General features: G+C 42.2%; 1 protein-coding gene across 2 annotated transcripts; it reads right to left on the bottom strand.

Moving 5' to 3' along the window:
• Window positions 1-64: 64 nt before the first annotated feature.
• ar (androgen receptor) lies at window positions 65-27,272 on the bottom strand. Of its 2 annotated transcripts, XM_048237514.1 has the most exons (8): window positions 25,342-27,271; window positions 14,374-14,525; window positions 13,217-13,333; window positions 6,102-6,386; window positions 5,271-5,415; window positions 3,657-3,787; window positions 2,783-2,934; window positions 65-804 (listed from the first exon to the last, which is right to left on the bottom strand). In XM_048237514.1, exons 1-8 carry the CDS (start codon window positions 26,733-26,735, stop codon window positions 604-606), a joined length of 2,577 nt encoding a protein of 858 aa, XP_048093471.1. In that variant the 5' UTR covers window positions 26,736-27,271; the 3' UTR covers window positions 65-603. The 2 variants fall into 2 exon arrangements, with proteins under 2 accessions (XP_048093471.1, XP_048093472.1); XM_048237515.1 differs by lacking the exon at window positions 2,783-2,934 and having other exon boundaries at window positions 668-804; window positions 25,342-27,272.

Genomic DNA, 27,272 nt, shown 5'->3' with positions numbered 1-27,272 from the left:
TGGTGTGGGTGCTTGCGTTTCTTTAGGAATCCGCTGTCTTGGTTTGTATAGAAATGAATATTACATACACATAAGAGGACGGAAATACGGGACGGTTGGTAATAGGTGACGTTCCTATACTGTTGATTACTGTTAAAGACAAAATTTGTCACATTCATTACACATCTGTATTGAACCTCGTCCTTTACCTAAACGGTTCATTAAGAATATGTGTAGTTTTACACCCCTACTAAAACTCCATCAGATAAACACACACACACATTAATGTCCTGCTGATGGTTTCATTTCCCTTTAAAACTAACTGTTCTGTCCTGACCTATCTTGTCTTGTAAGAAAATGTCCTCCATCATTTTTAAGGAGACCATCTACTGCAATGATCAAATTGGGCTTGGGTATTTTGTTGGGTAGTTTTTTTCTTCTCTCCAAGGATATTCACTTCCCAGAAAAAGGGGCTATAGTGGACAATGAAGATGAGAAAGTCTGAATAGAAAGAAAGGGAGCAAAGAAAACTGAGCCTGTGTGTGTGTGTGTGTGTGTGTATATGTCTGTGTGTGTGAGAGTATCTGTCACTGGGCTCCTATGCCTCTCTCTGGGCAGCAGAACTCAACGGGAGTCTGAAAAGCACATGCTGACCTCACACGCCTGTGGCTTGTGGAAGAGAATCGGCTTGGCCAGGCCGGCCAGGATCTTTGGCACCTGCACTGACACGATCTCGGCCATCATCTCAGGAAAGTTGACCTTGGTGTTCAGAGACTGTGCCCTGACAAATAGGTCAAAGGTGAACTGGTGAAGCTTCCTGACAATCTGCAAGAGCGACAGAAAGAGAAACAGAAACAGAAAGCAAAGAGTATATCTTAAGCATGACGTCTATATTATTAGTGACTGTGAGGTGGTATTTATATGGCTTTGCATGGTTTGTAATGTGGATATCGGTAACTCACTAAATACTAGGTCACTTGTAAAACTGCATTACTGTCATACATAAGTAATATTGGCACAATCAGCTAGGCACACGTTTACTTTCATGTAATTTGAGCAATATTTACTCAGGAGGCACATCCAAACACGCTGTGTCACATCAGAACACAGTGTTGCACAATGCAACATTGTTTGCCCAATGCTTGGGCATTTACAGCCATGTTCACTGTCGACCTGTTTATCTTTGCTGGCCAATTTCCATTAGCACACTCCAACCAAGTTGACCTGTGCTCCTATCAAGTCCTGTACTTTCAAGGGTTCTGGGATTGCTTACATTGCCCAGGCAATTATTCTTTTCATTTACAAGTCATTTACAGGCAAGCTAGATTACATTCAAAGTAACGGCAGGTCACAGAGAGGTCATAGCGTAGAGCATAAACAAAAAGGATCCATTAAAGGAGAAATCCAGCGAGTTTTCACATAGATCTCCGTTCCTTAAAGAAAAATTCCAGTTTTTAGCACTTTAAGGCCCTTTTCTGGTTTGTTTTGGATGAACTAGAGTGGTGGACACCGAAATTTTGACGATTGGTCCGGTCCTGTCAAGGGTTGTTTTAGGACATGTTTGAGTAGCCTACTACAGTATGCCCATTGCCAGCCACCCTGAGAAGTCAAAGGCGATTCAAAAAGAGTCAGAAAAGTTGAGACAGGACCAATCGTCAAAATTTCAGTGTCCACCATTCTAGTTCATCCAAAACAAACCAGAAAAGGGCCTTAAAGTGCTAAAAACAGGAATTTTCCTTTAAGGTCACTGTGTACTGCCTGTACGGGAAAAAAGAAAACAATCGGTTTTACCTAGCTTGAGTGGCTACAGCCAGCAACTAACGCAGCCAGGCAGCTACAGCGCTACACTCTGGGGGCATGTACTGTACATGGACCGACAGTACTCGGTGACCTAGAGAAACAGAGATCTGAGAAAACTCGCCAGATTTCTCCTTTAAAGGTGCTCTAAGCGATGCCATTTGTTTTTTATGCTAAAACATTTTATGTCACTTACTGCAAACATCACCTAACCAACCGCTAGCTGTCTGTGTCCTGAATACACTGTAAAAAAAAATGCGATCTCTGTGGACAGCCCAGGCTCCAAAAAACGCAACAAAAACAATCTGGGCAAACCTAGCCCATAAAAACATAACAAACTGTTCCAGCAAATCACAGTAAAGATGCGCGTTTAGGAGAGTTTCAATTGCACGGGAGCAGCACGGGAGGGAGGGGAAGGAAGTAGCGAGCTAGCTCTCTGTTTTGTTTGAACGTCAACAGAAGTGACGTTACCCAGCATCTCTTAGAGCACCTTTAAGAGCCATAGCATACGTAAGTGCAACATAAGTGCAGCATAAGTGCAACATAAGTGCCACTTAAGTGTATTTGAAGACTTATTTGAAGTAGGCTAATCTTTATGTTAATCAACTTGTACATCCACCTTACCATCTAAATAATCCAATAGATTTCAAAAGAGAACAACATTTGGATGAGGCTATCATAATCTAATTAATTGCTGATTGGGTGCTTTACTAATTGAAGCCATCCAGCCCGCTAGATAATGCATGTAACAATGCCGGAATATGGTCCTCACTTTAGATAATGGTGGTCACCATCTGTTTTAGTGCACCACTCACTTGACAGTCAGCCCTCAAGACATCTAAAAACAGTATATAAAATGCATAAGCATAATAGGAAGGAAATTCCCTTTTCCAAGCTGTTATGTACGGATAGTGACACACTACTAAGCACAGGTTAGATGAAAACTCAATGCAGTTTGGTTAGACAAAACAAAATGTATGTCAAGTATGTCAAAAAGGTGACATGCCGGTTGCAGGGAGTCCATAAGTTGGGCGAGCTGGCTGAAGCGTTGGGCACAGTTAGTTGTCCTGGTGTCACTTATCAAGCGATTCAGCTCATTGATGTAGGTCAAACGCAATTCGTCAAAATACCTCTGAGTCTTTAGACCCTCCGTTGGAACTGCAACCCAAAAGACAGGTGGATAGCGAGTGAGAACAAGAGACAGCACAAGAGTGACAGAGAAATTGTATCATTTCCACACATTACGGGAGCAGGCAGCAGTGGTTAAATTGCCGTATGAGACTTTTGGAAATGACTCCCCTGTTTAGGTGAGAGGAGCATATGTCTGAGCTTTCTTGTCTCTTGTGCAGTCTCAGCAGCAATTGTGCTGTTTGTTCCTGTACAAGGGCAAAATGCCATAGCTGATCTCTAAGAATCTATAGATATTTAGGTCTAACCAGACCAAATTATACAGGCTTGAGGATTATGTCATATGGAAGAGGCTATTAAAATGGGAGGTTAGATGGCCTTGGAATTGGATATTTTGCCTCAAAATAAAGCTGCACCAAGTAACTCATTAATATCTTAGTTGTCCACTAATAATGATAGTAAACAGAATATCTTTGTGATGTGGGCAGTACAAGACATTTGAGGAAATTATTTTGGATTTTGGAAATACTGATTTACATTTCTAAGCATTTTCTGACATTTAATGATGAACTATTAACAGATTAAACACTGAAGTCATTAGTCATTAGTTACAGTCCTTATACCTGAATGCACTTATTTTGGCTAGAGGAGAACTTCTGGGTTGATATACCAACATGGTTACACACAGGCTTCCCATTCATGACTTTATGTGTGTTCCAGTGTTATAGCTCAGGCTTGAGAGAGAGACTCACTGATGCTGAAGAGTATGAGGGCTTTCATGCAGAGGAACTCCTCCTCTGTCACCTGCAGGAGCACAAACTCCTGGGAGAAGTGCTTCATCTGCACACACTGCTCGTACATACTGGAGATGTGCATTCTCCGACTGCAACAGAGAGAGACAGAGGGATGGAGAGAGAGAGAGAGAGAGAGAGGAGTGGTGATGGGAGGAAAGGATACAGAAGAATGAGGAATGGTATAAATAAAGTGAGGGTTACGACAACAAGGTCAGGTGTTGCTTGTTTCTAGTAGCATGTTTCTAGTAGCTTGTTTCTAGTAGCATGACAGGTAAATGTGAAACAGACATGTAAACTTTGCTAGCACAGCCAACTGTGCTAATGACTGTCCTCTTCACTGTATCAGAGTGGGCATAATATATGTCCCATTCACACAGTTAGCACATTGCTATTTTGTGCCAACAGCTGATTGTATTGTGGAGTCCTTTTTAGTACATACTGTAAATCAACTTGCTAAAGGATATCTGATGATACAAAAACAAGGAGACCTGCCATTACAGCTAACAAAGCTTTCCAAGGTCAAGATGCCAAGATACCAGTCGATTCAACAGAGCAGTAAACCTGTTAAGCTTTTGGCAATCATTTTAAAAACCATATCTAGCTACTAAATACCACACCTGGCCGCATACAATATGTATGCTAATCATTGATGCTAATGAACCAAACCTTTTTCCACACCCACATCAGAATTATTTTTTTACAGGAGAAATTTGTTTACAAACACATTTTCAAATTTGTATGTTTGTGTGGATGTGTGTGATCTTATCTAGATGTGCTGTGCTTTAACTCTGCTTCTGAACAGATAGTTAGAGTTAATGAGGCAATTATGATCAATGAAACAGACAAAGCTAAATCCATTAGATGTGATTAATGAATACTTTGCCAGAGTTACTGACACAACTCAAACAATGCATACAACAGTGTGAATTTCCACTAGAAAATAACAAAATGAACCTTAACAAAAATGCACACCATAATACAAACCTTGAAGTCCTTTTCTTGAAATGAAATAACTATGACAGACAGAAAGGTGAGGTTTTAAGGAGAATATTGTGGTATACTCTTTTAGAAAGCCTTACTCTCCAGCATAATATGAAGAAATGTGATTGTCACTTTTGGGACCCTCAGAGGTAGAGGCCAGGGAGGGCACTGCTAAGAAATGAATCCAATCTTCTCAGGCGGTGCCAGTGACAAAGAAGCACAAAGATGGAGACTCACCCTCATCAGACTGCATGTATTATGAATCAGTGGCCCAACAGCTGCAGCTGGAGCATGGCAACTTATTTACAGGAGACATAGGACATCTGTCTGTGTGTCCATGTGTGTGCTTGAGTGTGTGTGTGTGTGTGTGTGAGTGAGAAGAAGTGAGAACAAGACATAGAAAAAGAGAAAACATCAGAGAGAGAGAGATAGAGAGCGAGCAAGAGAGAGAGAGAGAGAGAGAGAGAGAGAGAGAGAGAGAGAGAGAGAGAGAGAGCACCAGAGACTAGGCCACAGTTAGAACTTAAGAGCAGACACATCATTTCACCGTATGCCTGAGACACGGACGAGGGGAGCGGGAGCTGCACTCACTCATTGAAGATGAGGTCAGGAGCAAAGAAGAGCATCTGGGCATCGGCGTTCTTGTAGGACCTCCAGCCCATGGCAAAGACCATCACTCCCATCCAGGCATGCTGGATCATGGTCATCTGGTCATCCACGTGGAGATTAAGAAACCCTGACACACAAAACATATGACTGGGTAAAACTTGAATTGTACAATTGATTTCTGCCATAAACATACATGCCATTTTATTTCTTTATTTCTTACATACATGCCATTATATTTCTTATATGTGTCTTAAAATAAGGCTTTTATACACAGGGGCTGGCTGTACAGCGATACACATGGGCAGAATGTGTGCTTTCTCTGTATTAAGCCTATTCCACAAGAGCAATAGACATGTTTGCTTGTGCTCCTCATGTTCATTTTCTACGGCGTGCTTCTGCGTTGTGTCATTTTTGTTTGGTGAGGCAAAAGGTGAGGTGCAGGGCATGGCATCTCTTCTCAGACGATCCTCTTACTTGCTTCATATTGCATGACAAGTTTGAATATGGAACACTGAAAACAGATATGTGCCGCATCCAGTGACAAAACACAAAGGAGCTTTTTTTTGTTTTTTGTTTCAGGATGGACCATCCCAGAAAAAATTGGAAAAGGAAAGTGAGGCTTACAGTAAATATGTATTTAACCGAAAATATACGGTAGAGATATAAGAAAGTCTATGTTTGTGTACATTCTCTCTCCTTCCTCTGTGTGTCTATTTATGTGCTAAGCTAAGGCCGTTGTGTGTGAGCATTGTGTGTGTGTGTGTGTGTGTGTGTGTGTGTGTGTGTGTGTGTGTGTCAGAGTGCACTATTTACCTGGCAGTCCTTTGGCCCACTTGACCACCTTGACGAGCTGCCTTTCGCCGAGCTCGTTAAGGCTGGTGAGCAGAGCGGCGGCCGAGTCGGGCTGACTGTGGTCGTGGCCGGCGTTGACCACTTCGGGCTCGATGGTCTGCAGGATGTTCAGGAAGACAGCCTGGGAGTGGAAGGAGAGCGCGGGCTTGGGGGAGACCACCTGGGGGGCCTCGGCGGGGCCCTGGGCCACCACGCCCTCCTCTTCCTCGGCTCCCTTCAGCTGGCCGATCTTCTTCAACTTGCGGGCTTTTAGGATGGAAGGACAGAGAAAGCGGCAGTTTTGTTTGATTTGTCAGCCGTTTCACGTTTCAGTGAAATGTTAATATGAATCTAAATTTCCTCTCTTTCCCTCACTTTTATTTACAGACATTTGCAAGCACACACACACACACACGCACACACACACACACAAACACACACACACACACAAACACACACACACACACACACACAGACACTCACACACAGACACTCACACACACACACACACAGACACACACACACACACTCACACACACAGCTATTTTATGGTTAGGTTGGAGGTCAGCCCGCTTAGACAAAAACAGCACTAGTGCTTTAGACTGGCACAAAACACAATTCCTACAATTCCCTTTTACTTTGTCATGGCACTGAGCCTGAACACATGTGTTGTGTGTGAGTGTGTGGTGTGTGGTGTGTGTGTGTGTGTGTGTGTGTGTGTGTGTGTGTGTGTGTGTGTGTGTGTGTGTGTGTGTGGTATGGTTACAGAGGCTTGCACAGTAAATTAAGCCCAAACAATTACAGTGCTATACACTGTGCCAGCAAACTAATGTGGACTAATCCCACCATTTGATAACAGATGCACAAAACATCCCCCCTCCCATTCAACACATTCAAAAAAAAAAAAAAAAATCAGTTTTGGGGTGGGGTGACGGGATTAGGGGCGCACTATTGGCCATAGCACTGCCCAAAAATGGTTATTGGCTTGAATGTGATGCCTGATCTACAGTTTGCATGATGGAAGACTCTAAAGCCCGGAGAAGAAGGACGAATGAGAGGAGGGCGAGGGAGACAAGCCATTTCCTGACCGGGCGTACGGCCACATAGTTCCTACTCCCTTCCAAGATGTTCAATGGCTGCACAACTGCTGCTTTCAGCTGGGAGGAACAGAGGAATTGCAGCAATGCAGTAATAAAATGCAGAACCTGGATCAATGCATGGAGGATCATATTAGTGAAGTGGGCTTATGTATAAATAACTTGTTGCTCTTCACAAGTCTAAAGCAGTTCTGGGAGTTTTGCAAATACTTGATACTGTGATGATATGATAGTACCATCACACTGCCAAGGCTTCGACCAGAGACTCACACAAGCTACTTGAATGAGTTTAAGGTTTTAGTGTATTCTACAGATAGCCCACCTATGTAGTGAATATTAGATGCAAAATGTATCTGTAAATACCTAATACTTAAGAATGTATTTGTACCTATAGAGTTCCTATAGCATTGAGACAGTCCCAGATCTGTACAAGCTGGGAATAAGGAGGGACTCTGAGACACTGTACTAAGATCCCTTTCAGCATGTTTAATTGGTCTGTTTGCTTAACAGCAACTTTAATTTACCTCTTTGCCTTTAACCTATTCTTCATTCAGTGGGGGTATCAGTAAGCAAGTTCCTTGTTCCAGTTGGGTGCTATGGAGTTCCAGCTTCCTGATTTCATGGTTAATTCTGAGGCTGATGTTGCTATCTCTCTCTCTTTCTCTCTCTCTCTCTCTCTCTCTCTCTCTCACACACACACTCTCACACTCACACTCTCCCTCTTTCTCTCACACACACACTCTCTCTCACACTCACACTCTCCCTCTCTCTCTCTCTGTTGATCACAGTTGACAACATTACATTATCTATTCATAGTGGTGTCTACCACTCACTTTAAAGTAATGGGAGCAAATTTGCAAATGCAGACCTGTTTTAAGAGGTGTCAGCTGAATGGATGTCAGTACGCCAATGGGCTGTGCCAGATGCCTTAAATGTGAAGATGTAAAGCTTTCCCACCAACACGACAACTTAACTAGGTCTCGTGGTGACATACAGGCTGTTGTGGGTGGTCCTGCCTGTACAGATGGGTGAGCCATAACACCCACTTCTACCAGTCACCTAATGTGCACGTGTTCAATAACTTTCTACTCACAGACACGCACAAACACGCACACACACACACACAAACAAACATCCACACCCACCCACACACACACATGCATGCGCACACACACACACAAGATTTAAAAGCCCCTGCTAAGGCTGACAATGGTATAGTAACTCCAATAGAGATTAATAAGGTCTCATCCATCAGCTTTCCACTACACTCCCTGGGTAAATGCAATCTGAGTGTACAGTCTCATTTAACAAACACACTCACACACATACACACATCTGACTGCACACATAGTGCAAACAGATCTCTCTCTCTCTCTCTCTCTCTCTCTCTCTCTCTCTCTCTCTCCATCTCTCTCCCTCACCCTCTCTCTTGCATCATCTGATTACAGGGATACAAGGTCAGAGGGCTATCATTATTATATCCAGTTGAATGTGAGTAGAGAGGGAGGGGGGATGACCAAGAGATTCCAATTAGCTGGCAATGGTCTGCCATGAGACTTTATACAATATGAAATGAGAGTAAACTGTCCCCTGACCTCATTCTCACACCTTCAGTACAGTCACACATTCACACATTTACACAATCTCCCCACCTGTGGCTCTCTTTTCTAATCCTCTCGTATGTAAATGTTATTTTTGACCTGTTAATAACAATGGGGCACAATTTTCAAACTCAGAAGAGCTCCAACTGGGGCTGGGACAAAGAGCAGCAGGAAATAGCCCCATGCAGATAAAAACCTTACCCGTGGACGGGGTAAGGACGTTGTTATGGTAACACTCAGATGAAGTCACTAAGTGAGGCAAATGTGTGACAATATGACAATATGGGGTCATATTGACAAATCTTCAGTGTGTGTGTGTGAGAGAGAGAGAGAGAGGGGGGGGTGTTTATCTTAACAGCATCAAAACTGAAGCTTAATCAATAACGTAATAATCGTAACGTAAGAGCCTTTTAATAAGACTTCTAAGAAAAGGAGCTCTTCTGAGAAGAGGTGCTTTCTCAGTCATTTCAAACAGAATAATATCATAAACTCCAAAAGTCATAATCCAGCAATTATCAGAGGAAGCTTAGCAAACCAAGACTGTTGAAACAGCACGGGTGTCTGATTTACCTACGGATAATATTTATATCCCGTAATTAATGAAACAGTCAATTTTATCAGCTCTGAGGGAGAGATGATTAGAAAGTTTTGGCAGTGTTGCTGCACAGGTGGATTGCGGGGAGCTAGTCAGCAGTGAAGTCAGGTTGCGCTGACCTTTTTTATGCACGCCTGCCGCCTACGTTGACTGTCAGTGTACACATGGCAATCAAATGGCCTTGGGATCATGAGCTATTACCAGAGATCTCCCCCTCTCTCTTTCTCTCCGTCTCTCTCCTACATTCAATTTCTCTTCACACACAAATGCTGGCTACTCTCTTCTCTTCACACACAAATGCTGGCTACCTTATGAGGGCGTGGCTGCCCGTGTGAACTGGTTTCTTTACGGCTAATGTCAGAGTGACCCACAGGAATCTCTGCAATCATTTACCCACTCCACTCTGACCTTGTAGTATCTGCTACTACACACTCACTGGCACGCACATGCACGCACACGCACACACACGCACACACACACAATCAAAGTTTTTTTCCATCCACATTCACACAGAAAGCATTTTTGCTACTACAGACCAAAACTTGACCAACATAAAAATTAAAAATAATGCAACAGCACACACATTCATTGCATAATGGTGTTATCATTTCAAATTCTAATACTCACAAATCAACACCAAAATGCCTCAATAACTCCGTAATGGGCACATATGCATTCCACATGAAGCTTATGCCTAACCATGACCAGCCTGCATGGAATTACTGACAAATTACTGACCACTTACCATCTGAAATCTTTTCGTCAATCTCATCATTTAAGCCATCAGAAACTCCGAGAAGCTCAAAGTCAGGCGTTGAGCATTGCTCAAAAGGGATATGCACTACAGATGTTTACTCTGAAATCCTTGTCCAGTGCTGGCTTGATGAGCGAATACTGTATAGTGTAGCTTACCAAGAAAAAACAAAAAAGACAATGCTCATGTGGGCAGAGACTGAGATAGCCAGACAGATATGAGCAGAGAGACAGAGACACAAATCAAGTCACATAGACCCAAAAAGCGAGTTCTATTGTGCAGACCATACCGATACAGAATGCGACATGAGTGCTTGATTAGGAATGTTTCTTGGGTTGATGCCCATTAGTATCGTCTTGGACACCAACTCGCCAAGCCGCTGGCAAGTATGGGCCAACAGGTTGCTATGTGGCATTTGAACAGAGCTAATTTCCCTCATGGGATCAAAAGAGTATATATACATAATTCTGTTCACTGCCCTGTGCCATCTTCACTCATTAAAGCACAGCAGGAGTTAGCAGGATTGTGTTGCCTTTTGTGTCTTATCTCAGTAATTAAATACAATATGAAGATGGCATGCTTCACATCTCATTTCTATAGAAAAGGTGATTGCAATGTTGTGTGTGTGTGTGTGTGTGTGTGTCTATACATTTTTGTTTCTATGCACCTGTGTGTGTGTGTGTGTATGTGTGTGTGTGTGTGTACAAATTTGTGCACAAGACAAGTCTGAAACAACAAAGAAAATATACCTTGGTGACTCCCAAATAGTGTGTGCATGTCTGTGTGTGTGTGTGTATGTGTGCGTGTAAAAAGTCTGCACACTAGATGCTGCTCCCAAACTGATTTAATGCACACACTAGCAGCAGTCATTATAATGCTTCAGTGCTAAGTAAGGGATAATGGCCGCCGAGGTGTCCTGCTATAACAGGACACCTTGAAGGCCGTTATCCTGCTTATCACCCGGTTGCCAATAGAGGCAATAGTTATGCCTTTATAGAACACAATGGAAACACATGGTTTCGTTTTAAAAGAAAGCTACTTTTTCAGTTTGTTGTGCAACTTTTTTTGGCCCTATAACAGCGATAGCATGGACAGTTACTGTAGCTTGTTTACAGTTGATTCCATAGTTGCGAAGCCTTCTTCCAGGCTCCACCGTCGTCCTACTATGGTTGTTATAGTTACCATTCATAAGCATTGATATGGAACGGTGATTAAACTTTTTTTAGCAGATCTACTTCATAGGTGTCCTGTTATTCAGAATTAATAGCCACCCCACCAGCCACCCCATCAGAAAAGTATATTTCTTTTTCCCGGGTGATAAGCATCATTATCTACCTTATGTGAATGATGGTCTGCATGGGTTTACAGTAATTATGGCACCGATATAGTGGTAAAATAATATGATTTCCACCAAATTGCTGACAGATTTCTGAGTAAGAGCCTTGCTGGCACCAGAGCAAGAGCAGTGAAAAGGCAGAAAGGAGAAGTGAAAAGTGGGAACAAGATCACCAGTCATGACAAGGTGCGATAAAGACACTAGGGAGCAAAAGACGGAGGAGCCGGGGAACCGAAAAGAAGGGGGGGGAAAGAGCGGGAATGAGAGCGAGGGAAGATGGCACGCTACGCCATTTTTAGCTAGCTGGGCCTTTTATGATGCCCAGTGAAAGGAGCAGAGGGGAGAGAAAAGGAGCTCTTTTATGGAGAGTTAAAGGAGAACCAGGCAGAGGAGGGTTTTCAGGGGGATCTTCAGAGGCAATCAGCACATTACAGCATTACGTCGCATTTCCCCCAACCACCACCACCACCACCACCACACACGCGCGTACACCACCCTCTACCCCCACCCTCTTCCAGTGGCTGGTGGCCAAATTACCCCCCATTCAGGGACTGTTATCCTCTTCTAGTGCAGAAGTCGTTTTTGCCAGTGACATCCCCACCGCACCCCACCAACACACCATTCGCAGCACACCGACGAGGGTGAAAATTGAATAGAGGATGGCGGGCACTGTGTGAGTGTGTGTGTGTGTGTGTGTGTGTGTGGGGGGGGGGGTGAATTACTGGCAGGCTGTGTGGGGGCTATGAGTAAAGGAATGAATTAATAGCTGCTTTCAGACCTATGTGTAAGTCCGCATACTCTGCGGATGTCAAGCGGAAGTATTTCCGACAGACATTATGTAAATGAGCTCGTGTCTGAACAAAACAAAGAACATGCGGAGATTCTGTTCATGTGCGTGTTCAACCACGTTCAACCTGTTCAACCACACGGAGATTCTGTTAATGTGCATTGGTGTCATTCACACGTGACCGCATAATGTCCGCATTTTAGCATCATATCTGAATCACCCAAAGGGTCAGACCTCCGTTTGACAAAGCGCCGCATATACTGCGGGGGACATGAGGTCTGAAAGCAGCTAATGAGAAGGACATCAGAGACCACTAGTGAACTAGTGAAGTACTACATAAATAATATGGTCTTACACCCATACAACTGATTTACAGATCAAGATTTGAAGAGTAAAAGAGGTGGTGTTTGTGTGTTTGTGTGTGTGTGTGTGTGTGTGTGTGTGTGTGTGTGTGTGTGTGTGTGTGTGTGAGAGAGAGAGAGATAGAGAGAAAGATAGAGCCTGTGTGATCGTGTGAAAGTGAGTGAAAACAGAAAACAGAGAGCTAAATCGCAGGAGCTTTTTTTCTGACAAGAACCTGTTTTTTTTTCCTGACATGAATTCTAGCATCAAAGTTTCTCTCTCTTGACTCCATCAAAACAGCAGAGCTGTAATATTGTGATCCTGATGGTCAAGCTAAATGAAAGTACGCTAAAACCTGCAGCTCCATGATTGCTTTGCACAAGCTCTGAAAATATCACTCCTTTAGAACCACTGCTGGTGATTTTGGTTCTATCTCAGTATGAAGAACTCAGCACTGTGTAGAAAGGAGATACAACGAATCTCTCTAATAGCTCAAGGAAAACTACATTAAGATGGCCAGTGATGGACACTGACCCATTGTATACCTTTGCGGGGATAAACTTGAGATTCTAAACAATGCTTTACCTCCCAGGCTCATGCCTGCCTCGAAGCATTTCTTTAGCCGACAGGATGGACAGTTCTTCCTCCGCAGTTTGTCGATAGTACAGTCATTTCTACTTGCACAAAGATACTTCTGTTTACCTGACAGTGATAGACAGACAGGTAGAGAGGTTTGTGGGAGAGAGGAGGAGGAGGACAGGGATAAAGAGATTTTAGTTCAGCTTTCAGTTGAGCTATAAAAATAGACAGTAGATATTTGAACAGTTATGTGTGTTTAATATAAAGGCACACAAAGGCATCCTCTCAATGGCACCCACAAACACACATATTGTCTCATTAGCAGGACTTATTTCAACCTCCGATGACTGACTCTTAAGGCCAATTCACACAAGGTATGCGTGTGAAGTGTCGTATTGTGGGATAGAATTCCATTAGAATCATGTAGCAATTTACAGTGCTTTATGTGCTCCGACCAGAGCAAATTTTAGATAGAAACCATCCAAATGAATTAGAACACAAAATCAAAAAAAAAAAAAAAAACATAACTCATATGTTGCTGTTATAACACATTCCTCGGAAAGAGGCAAATGATTACATAATGTTGCTCTAATCTTTGACTTAGCATCAGCAGGATCTAATCATTGTCAGGAATAACACAGTTTGCACAATAATGAAAGACTGCGCTAAGGTTAGTCTGAGGTCTCAGTTTCCTATTCCACCTTGCCATGCTCCTCTCTTCCACAGCACTTTTCCTTTTCTCCACCTAGCTGAACTCACAGAAACATGTCACCATAGCAACTTTAGGAAGTCACGACAAAATAAATAAATATATATATTAGTCTGTTACTCTGAGACTCCGGTTAGTTCCACTCATGTTGATTTAGGCTTTATTTCACTTTGGAGGTTAACAAGATGACAAAGCATCACCCCTGGTAGCGTAACTGCTTCCAGAACAATAGGAACTACTTGATGAGTTTACCTCCAGTGTTTGTTTTGATCAGCTCACATTTATGGGGGATTAAAGTCCCTTTGCGTGAATCAGATACTGACTATGACAGGCACGTAAACCCAAGAGATCACAGGTCAGCTGTTACTTTGTCATCTACTACGTCACTGCAAATGCAATGTTTAATCTACCAGTGTGTGTGTGTGAGAGAGAGAGAGGTGTGTGTGAGTTTTACCTTCTGCTGCCCTCTTGAAGAACACCTTGCAGCTGCCACAGGTGAGAGCTCCATAATGGCAGCCTGACGCCTCGTCTGAGCAGATGAGGCAGGTGCGGTGAGGCGGGAAAAAAAACTCCATGGGAAACATGTGCTCACGCCCTCCATCAAACCTACACACACACACACACACACACACACAAAGTCAGAGAGAGAGAGAAAGAGAGAGAGAAACACACAGACACTCAAACACACACACACAAAGTCAGAGAGAGAGAGAAAGAGAGAGAGAAACACACAGACACTCAAACACACACACACGAGTAGCAAAGATGAAGATAATCCAATGATATCCGGTTACTAGAAAGAAAACAAACGACTTAATACAGCAGAAATTGTTATGTTATGAAGCTTAGTTTGTGTCAGTAGCGTAACTACTGCCGGTGCAGCCTAAGTCCTACCTAAGGAGTAGGCTAAGGCTAGCATGGGACAAGAACGATTGAGTGGATTGGCCATACTCTCCATAGAGAACAGCAGAGCCAGGCAGTTGGGTTTCAACGATATTCATCAATGACTTTGATGAACAGAAGGCCCGCAGAGTGAACTTCTAATGGGTGAGTTACAGGTTGCTTTTTTTAATGGAGTAGGCATATGTGAGGTGCACTTTCTGTGACCTGTTTGTGGAAGGCTTTCTGACCGCTGCGCCACACTGTTATAGGCTAAATTAAGCAGTTGTGTGGTCATATATTGTGTAGGCCTAGGCGCCACTGCGTATGAGTTGTTGAGTGTTTTCCTTGATGCTTTTTTTGATGGCTATTGAATTGTTCTATGGCTATATGTTATCTGCGTTTTGGTTTCGGAAGTTGGGGGAATCCAGAGGTGGTAGCAATGATTAGTCAGGCAGCCACTTTCCATGGCTCTGTCTGATCACATGTTGGAGAATCTCCATCACAAACACAATTTTGGGTGAGGGCGTGTGTGTGTTTGTGTCGCGGGGTGGGGGGTGGTGTTGGAGGGGGGGCCCCAATGAAAATGCTCGTACCAGGGCCCAGCACAGCTATGTTATGCCACTGGTTTGTGTGATGCAATAAATGTACTTTGTAGTAGTCTAATGTTCTTGGACTGCATATCCAACTAATGTCACTGTAACCTCTTAAATCAACATTGCTTCTGATAAGAGACGATCTCATTACAGTTTCTCAATTCAGTATGTTCATAGTTCAAGCTAATACAAACACATCTATCCCAAAATATTTGTGCAAGTCTGTGCTGATGAGTCTGTTTGTTGCTGTGTGAATTTGCTACTGCATGTGTGTATAAGATGCCATTTAGTCCCTCCTAATCCATTGTGTCATATTCTGGTAAATATGACTATGATAGCTATGGGTCAAGGGTTCTTGGAAATCAAAGAGATGCTCATTGGGAGCTGAATGGGATTAGTACATTATCTGATTGAAGATAAGACAAATCTTAGTGACTGTGAAGGCAGCATAGATCTTCATGTCTGACACCTTCAGCCTCTTCTAAAACAACAGAGCCTTAAATGGTTTCATCATTCATGCATCTGTCCATTGTTCTTTCATTTCAAATGAAACCTTGTAAGGGAGGGAAGATTTGTGTTTTTCAGTATGTGAGAATTAAAGATTGGGGTATGTTGGAAGTTTATAAGTAAATTGAAAATCTTCTAATCTAGATAATAATTATCTAATAATCAGAATGTCACGTCTCAGCTCTTTCTCACTATTTCACAGTCCTATTTGACAGTACTGGAGTACATCCACACATTATGTAAGGTACTGTATATCTCTTGGAAATGTTCCTCTCCTAAAAATACACTCTGTGAAACTGAGCTACAGACTGATGACCACCCTATACAAACAAACAAGCAAACAAACACACCAACAGACGCACGCACGCGCGCGCACACACACACACACACAAACACACACACACAGTAACACTCACACTCTTACAAACACAGATGTAGGCTACATACATAAGTATAGTATAAGTATACTCTTTTGATCCCGTGAGGGAAATTTGGTTTCTGCATTTATCCCAATCCGTGAACTAGTGAAAGCACACAGTGAATACACAGTGAGGTGAATCCCCACGCAGTGAGCTGCCGCTCGGGGAGAAGTGAGAGGTTAGGTGCCTTGCTCAAGGGCACTTCAGCCGTTCCTACTGGTTGGGGTTCAAACCGGCAACCCTCCGGTTACAAGTCCGAATCGCTAACCAGTAGGCCACGGCTGCCACATACAGCAACACTCACACTCTAACAGAAACAGGCGCGCACACACACACACCGCATGGACAAATTATATTATATTTGGGATTGGTTTTGGTATTAATTTTGGGATGGTCAACATTGAACATCAAAATCAGTCCTTAGTGGTTAATTAACTTCCTGTTTGAGGTTTCACACAGAATATAACATTTGTATGAATTGGAGGGCCTATACAACTGCTTCTTATTACACATGGACAGATTCGGAAAGAAAGCTGAGGAACAAGAAAATGAAACATCAGCAGACATGAGCAAGGGTTTATTGGGGTAAGACCATCAACGTGTGTTTGTGCCAGTGAGAAATCAAGGTCAGAGAAAAAGTGTGTGTGTGTGTGTGTGTGTGTGTGTGAGATGCAGCGAAGGGAGAGACACTTTGTGCAGACATAACTATTAATCAAGGACGTGCAACTTTAAAACTCAAGGATACAGAAAAGATAAGGTCTAAACTTTACAAAGCATAACAAACTCTTACCATTTCTTTACCTCACTGACAATTCCAGAATTTTCCTTCAGCGTCATCTGTCTGGGTTAAGACTTCAGTGTATCTCTCTGTCTCACCTACTTCATCTGTCACTTGCATGGGCAGAGAAGCGGTCACTGCCCAGCCATCAGTATATTTTCTTTATTCTCATCCGAGAGCTTTTCAGATACTGGTCAAGTGTCACGGATGTAGACAAAGGTCCTGACAAACATAGATAATCTCTCTCTCTCTCTTTCTCCCTCTCTCCCATATGGCAGACCCACAGGAGAAGAAAGGTGGGGGCTGGCTCGATAGATCCTTATCCTTATAGAACTCAAGGGGATGTTTGGGAGTTGCATTAAAAATGAATATGGGTATCATAACTTGACTGAAGGGTGGGTAAGTGTGTGATGTTGGAGATGATGTATAAAATCATTCTTAAATTTTAATGGTGTGACATGATTTTTTCTTTGAATGTGATTGTGTAACCTTTGTTGATTCATATTGTTAATGGAGGTGTTATCGGAACTCCCCCTATTTCCACCGGTCCCGTATTTCCACCGTCTTGCGTGTATGTGTCACTTAATATCCATTTCTATACAAACCAAGACAGCGGACTCTTATAGAAACGCAACCACCCACAACATAGGTGTATCTAAATTAGCTATGTACCAAAATGACATTTTACTGTGACTCGAGGAGCTGTAAACAGTGTTGTAAGCTGCGTGTACACAACCGCTTGGAGCTCCAGTGGAATTTTAATTTCACGACGAAATTCTCGGTCTAACGCCCATGTGCCATTGAAGCGGTGTAAATAGGGCGACCCATCAGGCCAGCACTATAACTCCGGCGTGGTAAACAAAATCGGATATTTCAGGCAGTAAATCCTCCGTTAAGAACCAAACCAGATTTTGTTCAAATCTACACAACTATGGCTACTGAAAAATGTAAGGTTCATTTAGTAAATGTTATTTTGAAGTGTTAAAAAACATCGTTGTTTTAGAATTTCTGAACAAAAGTGGTGATAATTGGGGGTGTTACGATATATTGGTGTAATCATGTAACAAGGTTAGATAGTGGTATAATAAAGAAATGGTAAACATGTCTGTTCCTCTCTCTCTCTCTCTCTTACACACACACACACACACACTCATCTTCCTGTGCCATGGACTCAGTTCATTAACTCATTAACACTTTATTTATTTAGTTGGGGTATACGTTGTTTGTTGCTGTTCTCTGCTCTGATTAGATGCACTTTCTCCAATTAGATAATAATGAAGTCTGGGGAGTAGCCTAATCACTTTGGACCGGATTTATTAAGCGCCTCTCAGGAAGAGGTCTTTCTCTCACCAATGTTGTTTATTAAAAAAAAAGGCAGTCTCAGTAGATATCAAAAACCTAATCTAATTTAATGAACATGAATGTTGGAGATACTGTATGATAAGCATGATGTGTCAGGACGAAAATTAACTTCTGACTGCTTCAGCATCAAACCACAGAATACAAACAGCCTTCTCTCTTTCTCACACATGGAGCCTGCTGTACATGGTAGCACACTGACAGTGGAGGTAGGGAGCGAGGGAGGAATAATAAGTAAGATGATGATGACCATACCATGCAGTAGCAGTTTAATTTTGTCTTGCTCAGTCCTGTGTATTACCATCAATACTTTATCAATATAATTATGTGTATTTTTTCGAGTGATCAAAGTTTAAAGACGCCCTCCAGTGCAAATCACTTTTTAAAATGTTTACCTGTCCATATAAGACAGAGATAATCCAGGCATCTGTCATGTGCGTCATGAGAGTAGAGTCAATCACAGAATCAACCCTGAGTAGCCTACCCGATGGTGGGACAATTCTTCATAAAGATGTACGTAAGCTAGCTAATATATCAGCTGCAGCAGCAAATAGCAGGTGGGGTGGGGCCAGGTAGATCCCAATTTCCAAAATGAGGAGGAAGGAGGAGTTACGTTTAAAGAACACATCAACATTTTGGAAAATTAGCTCATTCACCATCTCTCCCAGAGTTAGATAATATGATACATACCCAGTGTTGTAATGTAATGGAGTACAAATACTTTGTTACTGTACTTAAGTAGAAATTTCACTTATGTGTACTTTACTTCGCTATTTCAATTTAAATGGCAACTTTCACTTTTACTCCACTACATTTCCTAGATAAAATGTATACATTTACTCCGTTATATTTCCACTAAGCATCTTCGTTACTCGTTACTAAAACATAAAATTAGAAGAAATGTGTGTGACTGCAAAAAGGGAGGTTTGGCGAATCTGCTCCTAGATTGCATTATACGCAAGCTCCGCACTCTATTTCCGCGCGTGTTTGTTGCTAAAGGAGGAGGACGCACAACTGAAACCGCCATGAGCACGAGCATCTACTGGAGGACCTTCCATTATCATAGACGACCACCCCGATGATAGTGGTGAACAGGGTAGTGGTGAAGATAACGTCATACACCAGTGGCCGTATTTGCAAGAAATGTTGCTGTACATTGGCAGCTTCTGTGAAGCTGAACACCCCGCTACCTGCCTCAGTGGCCTGTGAAAGGCTATTTAGCATCGCAGGACTTAAAGGAGAATTCCGGTGTGATATTGACCTAAAGTGTATTGAAACATGATACCGAGTGTGAACGTATGTCTCATAGCCCATCTCGGCTTGTCCCCTGCACTCCAAAATCTGGCGCTAGTTAGCCGATGCTACCAACAGCTTTTTTTCAATAGTGGTAGCCGGCATCGGGCTAGCCATGCAAATAAATCACTGTTTTACACCCATTTACGAGGCTCAATGTATCTCCACACTTCATTGGTAGACTTCGAGGGGCCCTGACATTTAAAACGAGACATTGAGAACTTTGAAAAAGCACTGGTAGTTTACTTACAAGACGATTTATACAGACAGTATCTTCCACGAAGTTTAGCGTTTGCAGCCATCTTGAATTTAGTCACGATAAATTCGAGCAACTAGTAAGAATGAACAGGTATGATAAGGGATCAGATTCCAAAAATAATTCAGTGGAAATGCATGGATTCCAGTTGCTGCTACTGGAAGAAACTGGAATCCATGCATTTCCACTGAATTATTTTTGGAATCTGATCCCTTATCATACCTGTTCATTCTTACTCGTAAATGGGTGTAAAACAGTATATTTATTTGCATGGCTAGCCCGATGCCGAAGCACCACTATTGGAAAAGCTGTTGGTAGCATCGGCTAACTAGCGCCAGATTTTGGAGTGCAGGGGACAAGCCGAGATGGGCTATGAGACATACGTTCACACCGTATATCATGTTTCAATACACTTTAGGTCAATATCACACCGGAATTCTCCTTTATCACACCGGAAGACTCCCGGGCACTGAATTCTGGCAACTTTGAAAACCAGCTTCTTTTGAAGATGACCAGACAACTTTTCAGTTTCAACTAATGACTGGCATATTAGTAGCTATATTAGTAGCTGCTGGACATAGGTGGCCTGTGTGTGTGTGTGTGTGAGAGTGAGATGGTGACCTGGGGAGTAAGCCCTAGAAATGCTCATACCACATGGCCAAAATGGTCTCCCTACCAGCTGGTCAGTTTTTTTTTTAAAGAAATTAGTTATTTATTTTTCATTTTTACCTGAAGTTCATACAAAAGTGAAATTTCTGTTTGTTTTTTTCTTTGATGTCAGCTCTAAAAATATGCTGCTTGTTCTTTGAACTTAAGAGAATTGTGCCTGAAAAGTCCTAGAAAAGAATGTGATTTTGGTTTGATGAGTGAGATTAAGAAGATATGGGAATATATATAAATATGCTTTATGCTTTACTATAAGAAAGCCAAAATAAAGTTCACAATAAAAGTTAAAAATAAAACCGATTGCTTTTTACTTTTACTTCAAATACTTACCGGTAAGTACATTAAATATCAGAAAATTACTTTTGATAAATACTTAAGTACAGTATATATCAGATACTTTAAGACTTTTACTTAAGTAATATTCTAAAAGGTAACTTTCACTTCTACCAAAGTCTTTTTCTAGTACGATACTTGTACTTTTACTCAAGTATTGCTTTCTAGTACTTTATACAACACTGTACATACCCTTCTTGTCTCTGTGCGTGTAGTAAGTCAGTCTGATGCACCCCCCATTAGCCTAGCCTAGCCGTGCATGTAGTAAGTCAGTATGATGCACCCCCCATTAGCCTAGCCGTGCGTGTAGTCAGTCTGATGCACCCCCCCATTAGCCTAGCCTAGCCATGCGTGTAGTAAGTCAGTCTGATGCACCCCCCATTGGCCTAGCACAGTTCATGGTTGGAACTCAAAATGTTGGTGTGTTCCTTTAAACCAGTGTTTCTCAAAGGGTGGTCCGGGGACCACTGGTGGTCCGCAAGCTATCCTAAGTGGTCCGTGAGCAGACATGGTAAAATATAATATAGAATAGATGAGTTGTTTGCAATATTGAACCAACTTGTATGTACTGTAGGCTAAATCCAAACAGTTCTGCAACACTGTCTATGTAAGATAGGCCTATGCCAGTTTAAATCATATGAATCCTCTGACACAATAAGCAAAGTGCAAAGACAATAAGCAAGGTGGTTCAGTGAGTAGCCCTATTGTGTATAGGCTAATATAGCCTACTGTTGAAGTAGGTCTAATCTTTTTTTTTTTTTAACTAGGTGGTCCGTGCGTTACTTTTTTATTGGTTAAGTGGTCCTTCATCTGAAAAAGTTTGAGAAACACTGCTTTAAACCATTATAAGGCCATGAGGGGATTTTTTCCATACAAAAAACGGAACAGAAAGATTCAGGGCTGTAATACTGTAATAACTGCTGGAGTGCTTCTTTAACTGAACTTGAGAGGGAAAGATATTTGGAATGAGTGGGAGCAAAGTTGGGCTTTTTAAATGCCGACTTATTTTTTATTTGAAATGCCACTTATACATTTACTGTAGGGTTAACATTAAATACAAACTTTGCATGTGTGTGTGTGTGTGTGCTTAACCTGATGCTTATCCAGATCATTAACATTAAATATAAACTTTGCATGTGTGTATGTGTGTGTGTGTGTGTGTGTGTGTGTGTGCGTGTGCGTGTGTGCATGTGTGTATGAGAGTGAGAGAGAGAGACAGAGAGAGAGAGAGAGAGAGGTGACAAGATGAGTTGACAGCTCAATTTGAATCCCACTTAGTCCCTGACAATCCCTTAGGTATTTAGGACATAATTTGCAGTGGAGGTCATTTTAATGAGTAAAGAATGTTCCCTTACTACCAAGTCTCGCTAACTGACCATTAGTGAGGACCCGCTAGAACATTAAGACCCACAAAAAAACAAGTAATAACCAATTAAAAACATATTCATTCAAAACATTTTTCCTTGTCAAGCACAATGCGAGTGTCTATGCATGGTGGTGGGGTAATAGTGTGGTTAAGTTACATGTCTTCCGATTAAAAAAAAAACAGCAATGGGGGGGTTGGGCCTTTGAGCAGTGACCCTTATCCATCCAGCCAGTCTGATAAAACTGCCCTGCCATGGCCCATCTGGTGTAACATCAAGGACATTAACAATACTTTAGATTCACCCCTGACTGAGACAAAATTTGATATATCCGGTATCCTATGTCCAGAGAGTGGAAACTGACTAAATCTAAGGTAACTTTTTGTAATTCAAACTGATGTTTCTATTTCCTGGGCAGGTTTGTGTGTGAATCTCCCTCCTTCCAATGTTCTGTCTCTCACCACTCAATATAATATAAGCCTAGAAAGCTGGAAGCATTGAAAGAAAAGTTTGAGCAGAGGAACAGCTCTGACTTTATAAAAATGTAGCACTTCTGTTTGCCCAACTGGCGGCATTATAGAGGAAACAAGATACTGGCAACAAGCTTGGGATCTTTGAACGAAAAATAATTAAAGCAGTAAAAACACTCTTGGGCAATGTCAACTTGCAAATCCTTTAATGCTTAAAGAGGGGCCATGCTGTGTTGACCACACATTCGTAGCAAATAGTCAGTACAATACAGGAGAACAGGAGAAGGACGCTGCATCACCTCCTTCCACTCTCTGGCTGCTCTTCTGCCAGTTCCTGACTAATTGTAGACACTGCTGTTTGAACCGTACGCAGAACCTAAGAAGGTTACCATGACCTGGCCAGTTTCCTGACATTGGAATGAATAAATAAGGTGAAAATAACCTGATGCTTATCCAGATCCGATATCCACATATGTGTGTGTGTGTGTGTGTGTGTGTGTGTGTGTGTGTGTGTGCGTGTGTGTAAATGTCTGCTGTGGGTTTGGAGTAGTGGAATAACAGTGATGCATAGTATGTAGGATATACAGCCATTTCATAGGGTAGAATTCTCAAATCAGGCCAAGCCTAGCCAAACGACAACTATCAGAAACAATTTTTAAAAACTGTCTAGGCAGGAGGATATCTCCAGACCAAAAATGGTTTGATGACAGATCCACTGTCATTATTCACCTATCCATCTTCCACAAGCACATGCCCAAGATGCATGCCCATGCACACACTTAAGCACACAATATTCAACTGTAACAAAGTGCATGTGTAAAATGCTCTGGTAAAATATCAACAGTAAAGCAAAGATTTACACTCCCCCTTCTACTGCAGGTAACAAAAAGGAGTGTAAACTATTTAGGGTTTGTAATCCCTACATCACTGTTTCAACTGGAGATGGCTGAAGCGTCCACAATGTCTCTCCCTCTTCCTTACTCAGTCGTGAATACATGTGCATGCACACACACATCCCACAGCTCTGTTATACTGTAATGAGAACAACAATGAGGAGTAAAAGAGAATGGGAGGGTCACCAGGGAAGCAGCCTCCCAACAGCGACAGGACTCTCCTGCTGTGACCCTATTCATGACCACAGTACAGCACAATAGAAGGACCAGCCAATAGGTCTGTAGTGTAAGCTAACAATGGGAGTTGCATCATCGTAGAAACAAATGTGCAAATGTACAAAACTTGATGTCCCACTAACACAGCTTTCCTGTAATCTAGCCTATGTGGTACACTATTCCTACAACTACAATGATCAACATCGATTTAGTCACCAGGAGATTCATTCATTTCAAAAGAATGAAATAAGCACACAGTGTCAATTCATATTAATATGCTGGATAATGATCTGCAACATCTCTGACCCTATGAATGATCAAAATATCTGGTATCAATTCACCATTTTAGCTACCCTTTCTTTTCAACCAAAAAGTTCCAACGTCCAAAATTAAAACACATGTTGCATAAAATTTCATCCTTGCTCAAAACGCAGTCAAAAGATCACAGGTCATAACAGTCCAACCACGTTGTGCTATGTGCTGTGTTCAGGAACAAAGAAGTTTGAAAAAATGCATTTAAAAATTCCATTTAAAATGATACTTCTGTCCACCTGTGTATTGGTGCAACTGCTTTAAAAGTAAAAACAATATAGGGTAAAACAAAAGTACTTGTGAAGTTTCAATGAATCTGGCAAAAATGGAACACTGATGCAACAATCTCCAAAGACTGCCCATGAATCAATAATATATTTGAATAGAAAACATTCACTTCAAAAAATTATCCTAACTGGTTAAATGTGAGATCAATATGAAATCAACTTTGTTTTGCTTGTAACTTCAGTGTTTACTCTGAGCATTTGCAAAATCGGATTCTGATTAAACTGTTTTGGGGGGAAATGTCTATTATGCTGAACTTCTCTTCAGCATTTTCACATGTCATCATTAACTATGCAACAACTGGATTTTGTTGTCAGAAATAAAACATATAAATATATATTTTGTGCCTACCATAATGATGTCATGCTAAAAGTGTTTTCCAGTGTTGCTGTACACCTCTGGTATCTTGTGACTTTATTTCAGATATCCATCATGCATTTATTTACATATTTCAGCCCTGGAGCCACTAAACTCAATAACTGTTAAAAGCTCTAAATGCTTTTTATTTTCAAAAACTCTGGTATTTATTTAATACGGTTGAGTTACAATTTAAGAGCTTAAACAGGTGGTCTACTGTGTGACTGACATACAAACTGTCAGACCAAGCTTGACTGATTATCCATTACCGTGCTGTGTGCTACTAACTGCACCCCTGAGCTTTCTCTTTGATTGAAGGGTCACTCAATGGAGTCTGTCTACATCCCATTTCACTGAATTAAACTTTTGTTAACAAGCAATAAAATATGTAAGGTCCTCATCTTCATTCAAAATGAGAAAGTGGTAAAAGCTATGTTACCTGCCGTCAGAATACGTTGACATGTCCAGCCACTGCCCAACATCATTTTTTACGCATCCAGATGTTGGATAAGACATACGGGACAGCATCCCACTGGCGTACCACTGTTCTGAAGTCGCCCTCTCTCGAGCCATCAGTCCACCATAGTCATATGACTTAGATATGAATGCGGGCTGTGAGCCAGAACAATATGGGTGCATGGTCTGTCGATAGTGTCCATACGGCGCATTACGGTTCTCGGCATATCGGTACGGGTACCCCCAAACTTCTGAGGTCATCGTTTCGGTCTTGATCTTCTTGTTGCAATGATTTGAGTGATGTTTTTCTTCCGCTGTCTCTGCAACATCAGTGCTGTGGACCGAAGACTTGTAGATCATATAGGGCGGGCTGATGGTCGATCGCGCGGGCATTGGTTCAGCGGAACTAAAGTTTGTCAAGTTGCTCGGCAACATCTGGTCAAACTGATACCTACAATGATCCATGATCACGGTTGCATCTTTAGCAAAGTCAGCGCAGGCGCTCAGTCCAAACTCATCCTCTGACCGGCCCGCGCGTGAGGGTGTGAGGTCCTGCAAGGTTTCCACTCCCCCTCTCAAATAGTTCACATTTGTAGGCCTAGTTTTGAACATACTGATAATTGAATCGTCTCTCGAAGAATTGCTGTACTCTGTCGTTGGCGCGCCAGCTACGGGTCCACCTCTAGTCCTACTGTCCAGTAATGACACCTCGAGTGAGTTTCCTTCACTTTGTTCAGACGCGAGTGGCGGTGCATAGTTTTCCAGATCACTCACCTCGCTCGAATCCATGGCCAGCCCCAATGAGACAGAGACAGCGTTGCACAGCTCCCTTGCCGTTTCTGAGATGGTCGTGTTGGTAGAACCAGGAGAACTGTTTCCCACACATGCGTCACCGTTAGGACTTAACTTGGGTGTGTGACGAACCGAGGCTGGTCTACAGCAGTTGAGGTCTGTGCTAAGTGAATGCGAATTCGAGTGACCGGCAGAAAACTCCCTGTCACTGGCGCGCTCGGTTTCATCAGCGGTAACCGACAACTTCTGTTCCGTGTTTGTGGAGTTTTTAGCAACATCAACACGACTTACCCCAACGTCGACAGTTGTTTGTGCATTTCGCAGGTTCGCAGTAACTTCATATTTAGAAAGATATGCAGTCCCTGAGCATGCGTCTTCCCAGGGAGACTGCCTGCTAGTTTGGCGCATTTCTCGCGACTGTATTTGGTGCAAGAAACTGCACTTTGAACTTGATAAATCCAATGTTTCGGAGACGACAGTGTTAGTTCGCGCAACTCGCACGCTGTGAAAAAGATTTGGATAGGATTCGCGAAAAATTGTGTTAGGGGAGTTACAAACTTCTCCTAATCCAACTGGTATCTCCATAGTCCAAAGCAGCGTTCGCTGGCTTAGATATAGGCCATATTTCTGAAAGGTCCCAGAGTAACGTCACTCATTAGCAGTCGGCAAGATTTCCATGTGTCAGCTTAGCCAAACGCGAATCAATGTTGACTCAAAGATTGGCTAACATTGTGTTAGATAAACAAACAATGAACCACATAAGTCGGTCAAATATTTTCCTCTAGTGAAAACGTGAACAAAGTTAGTATTTCATGTTCAACATAGGTCTATTTTCACCGTCAGAATTGAACTCTTTGGCTACAATACATGCAGGCCACCGGTTTGCTCTGTTCGATGCCGCTTGTTGCTCCTTCCCATCAGGAGCGGACTGAAGTGTTTACCTTCCCTGCCCCCGGACTGAAGTGTGCAGGCTATCCCGATTCCCTTTCAGTGTTATTGTTATTGCAGAATCGTCACAACAAGTCTCCACACAACTTGATCCATGATCCTATCGTTTTCAATAATTAAACAACTTCCGTGGTGTTTCAGTCTCCGCATTTACTGTTCAGTGTACAGATCTGG

This window comes from Alosa alosa, chromosome 2 (genome assembly GCF_017589495.1).
Source record: "Alosa alosa isolate M-15738 ecotype Scorff River chromosome 2, AALO_Geno_1.1, whole genome shotgun sequence".
Lineage (NCBI taxonomy): Eukaryota > Metazoa > Chordata > Actinopteri > Clupeiformes > Clupeidae > Alosa > Alosa alosa.
Note: the sequence above shows the minus strand (reverse complement) of the source record. Positions and strands in the feature narration are given on the sequence as shown.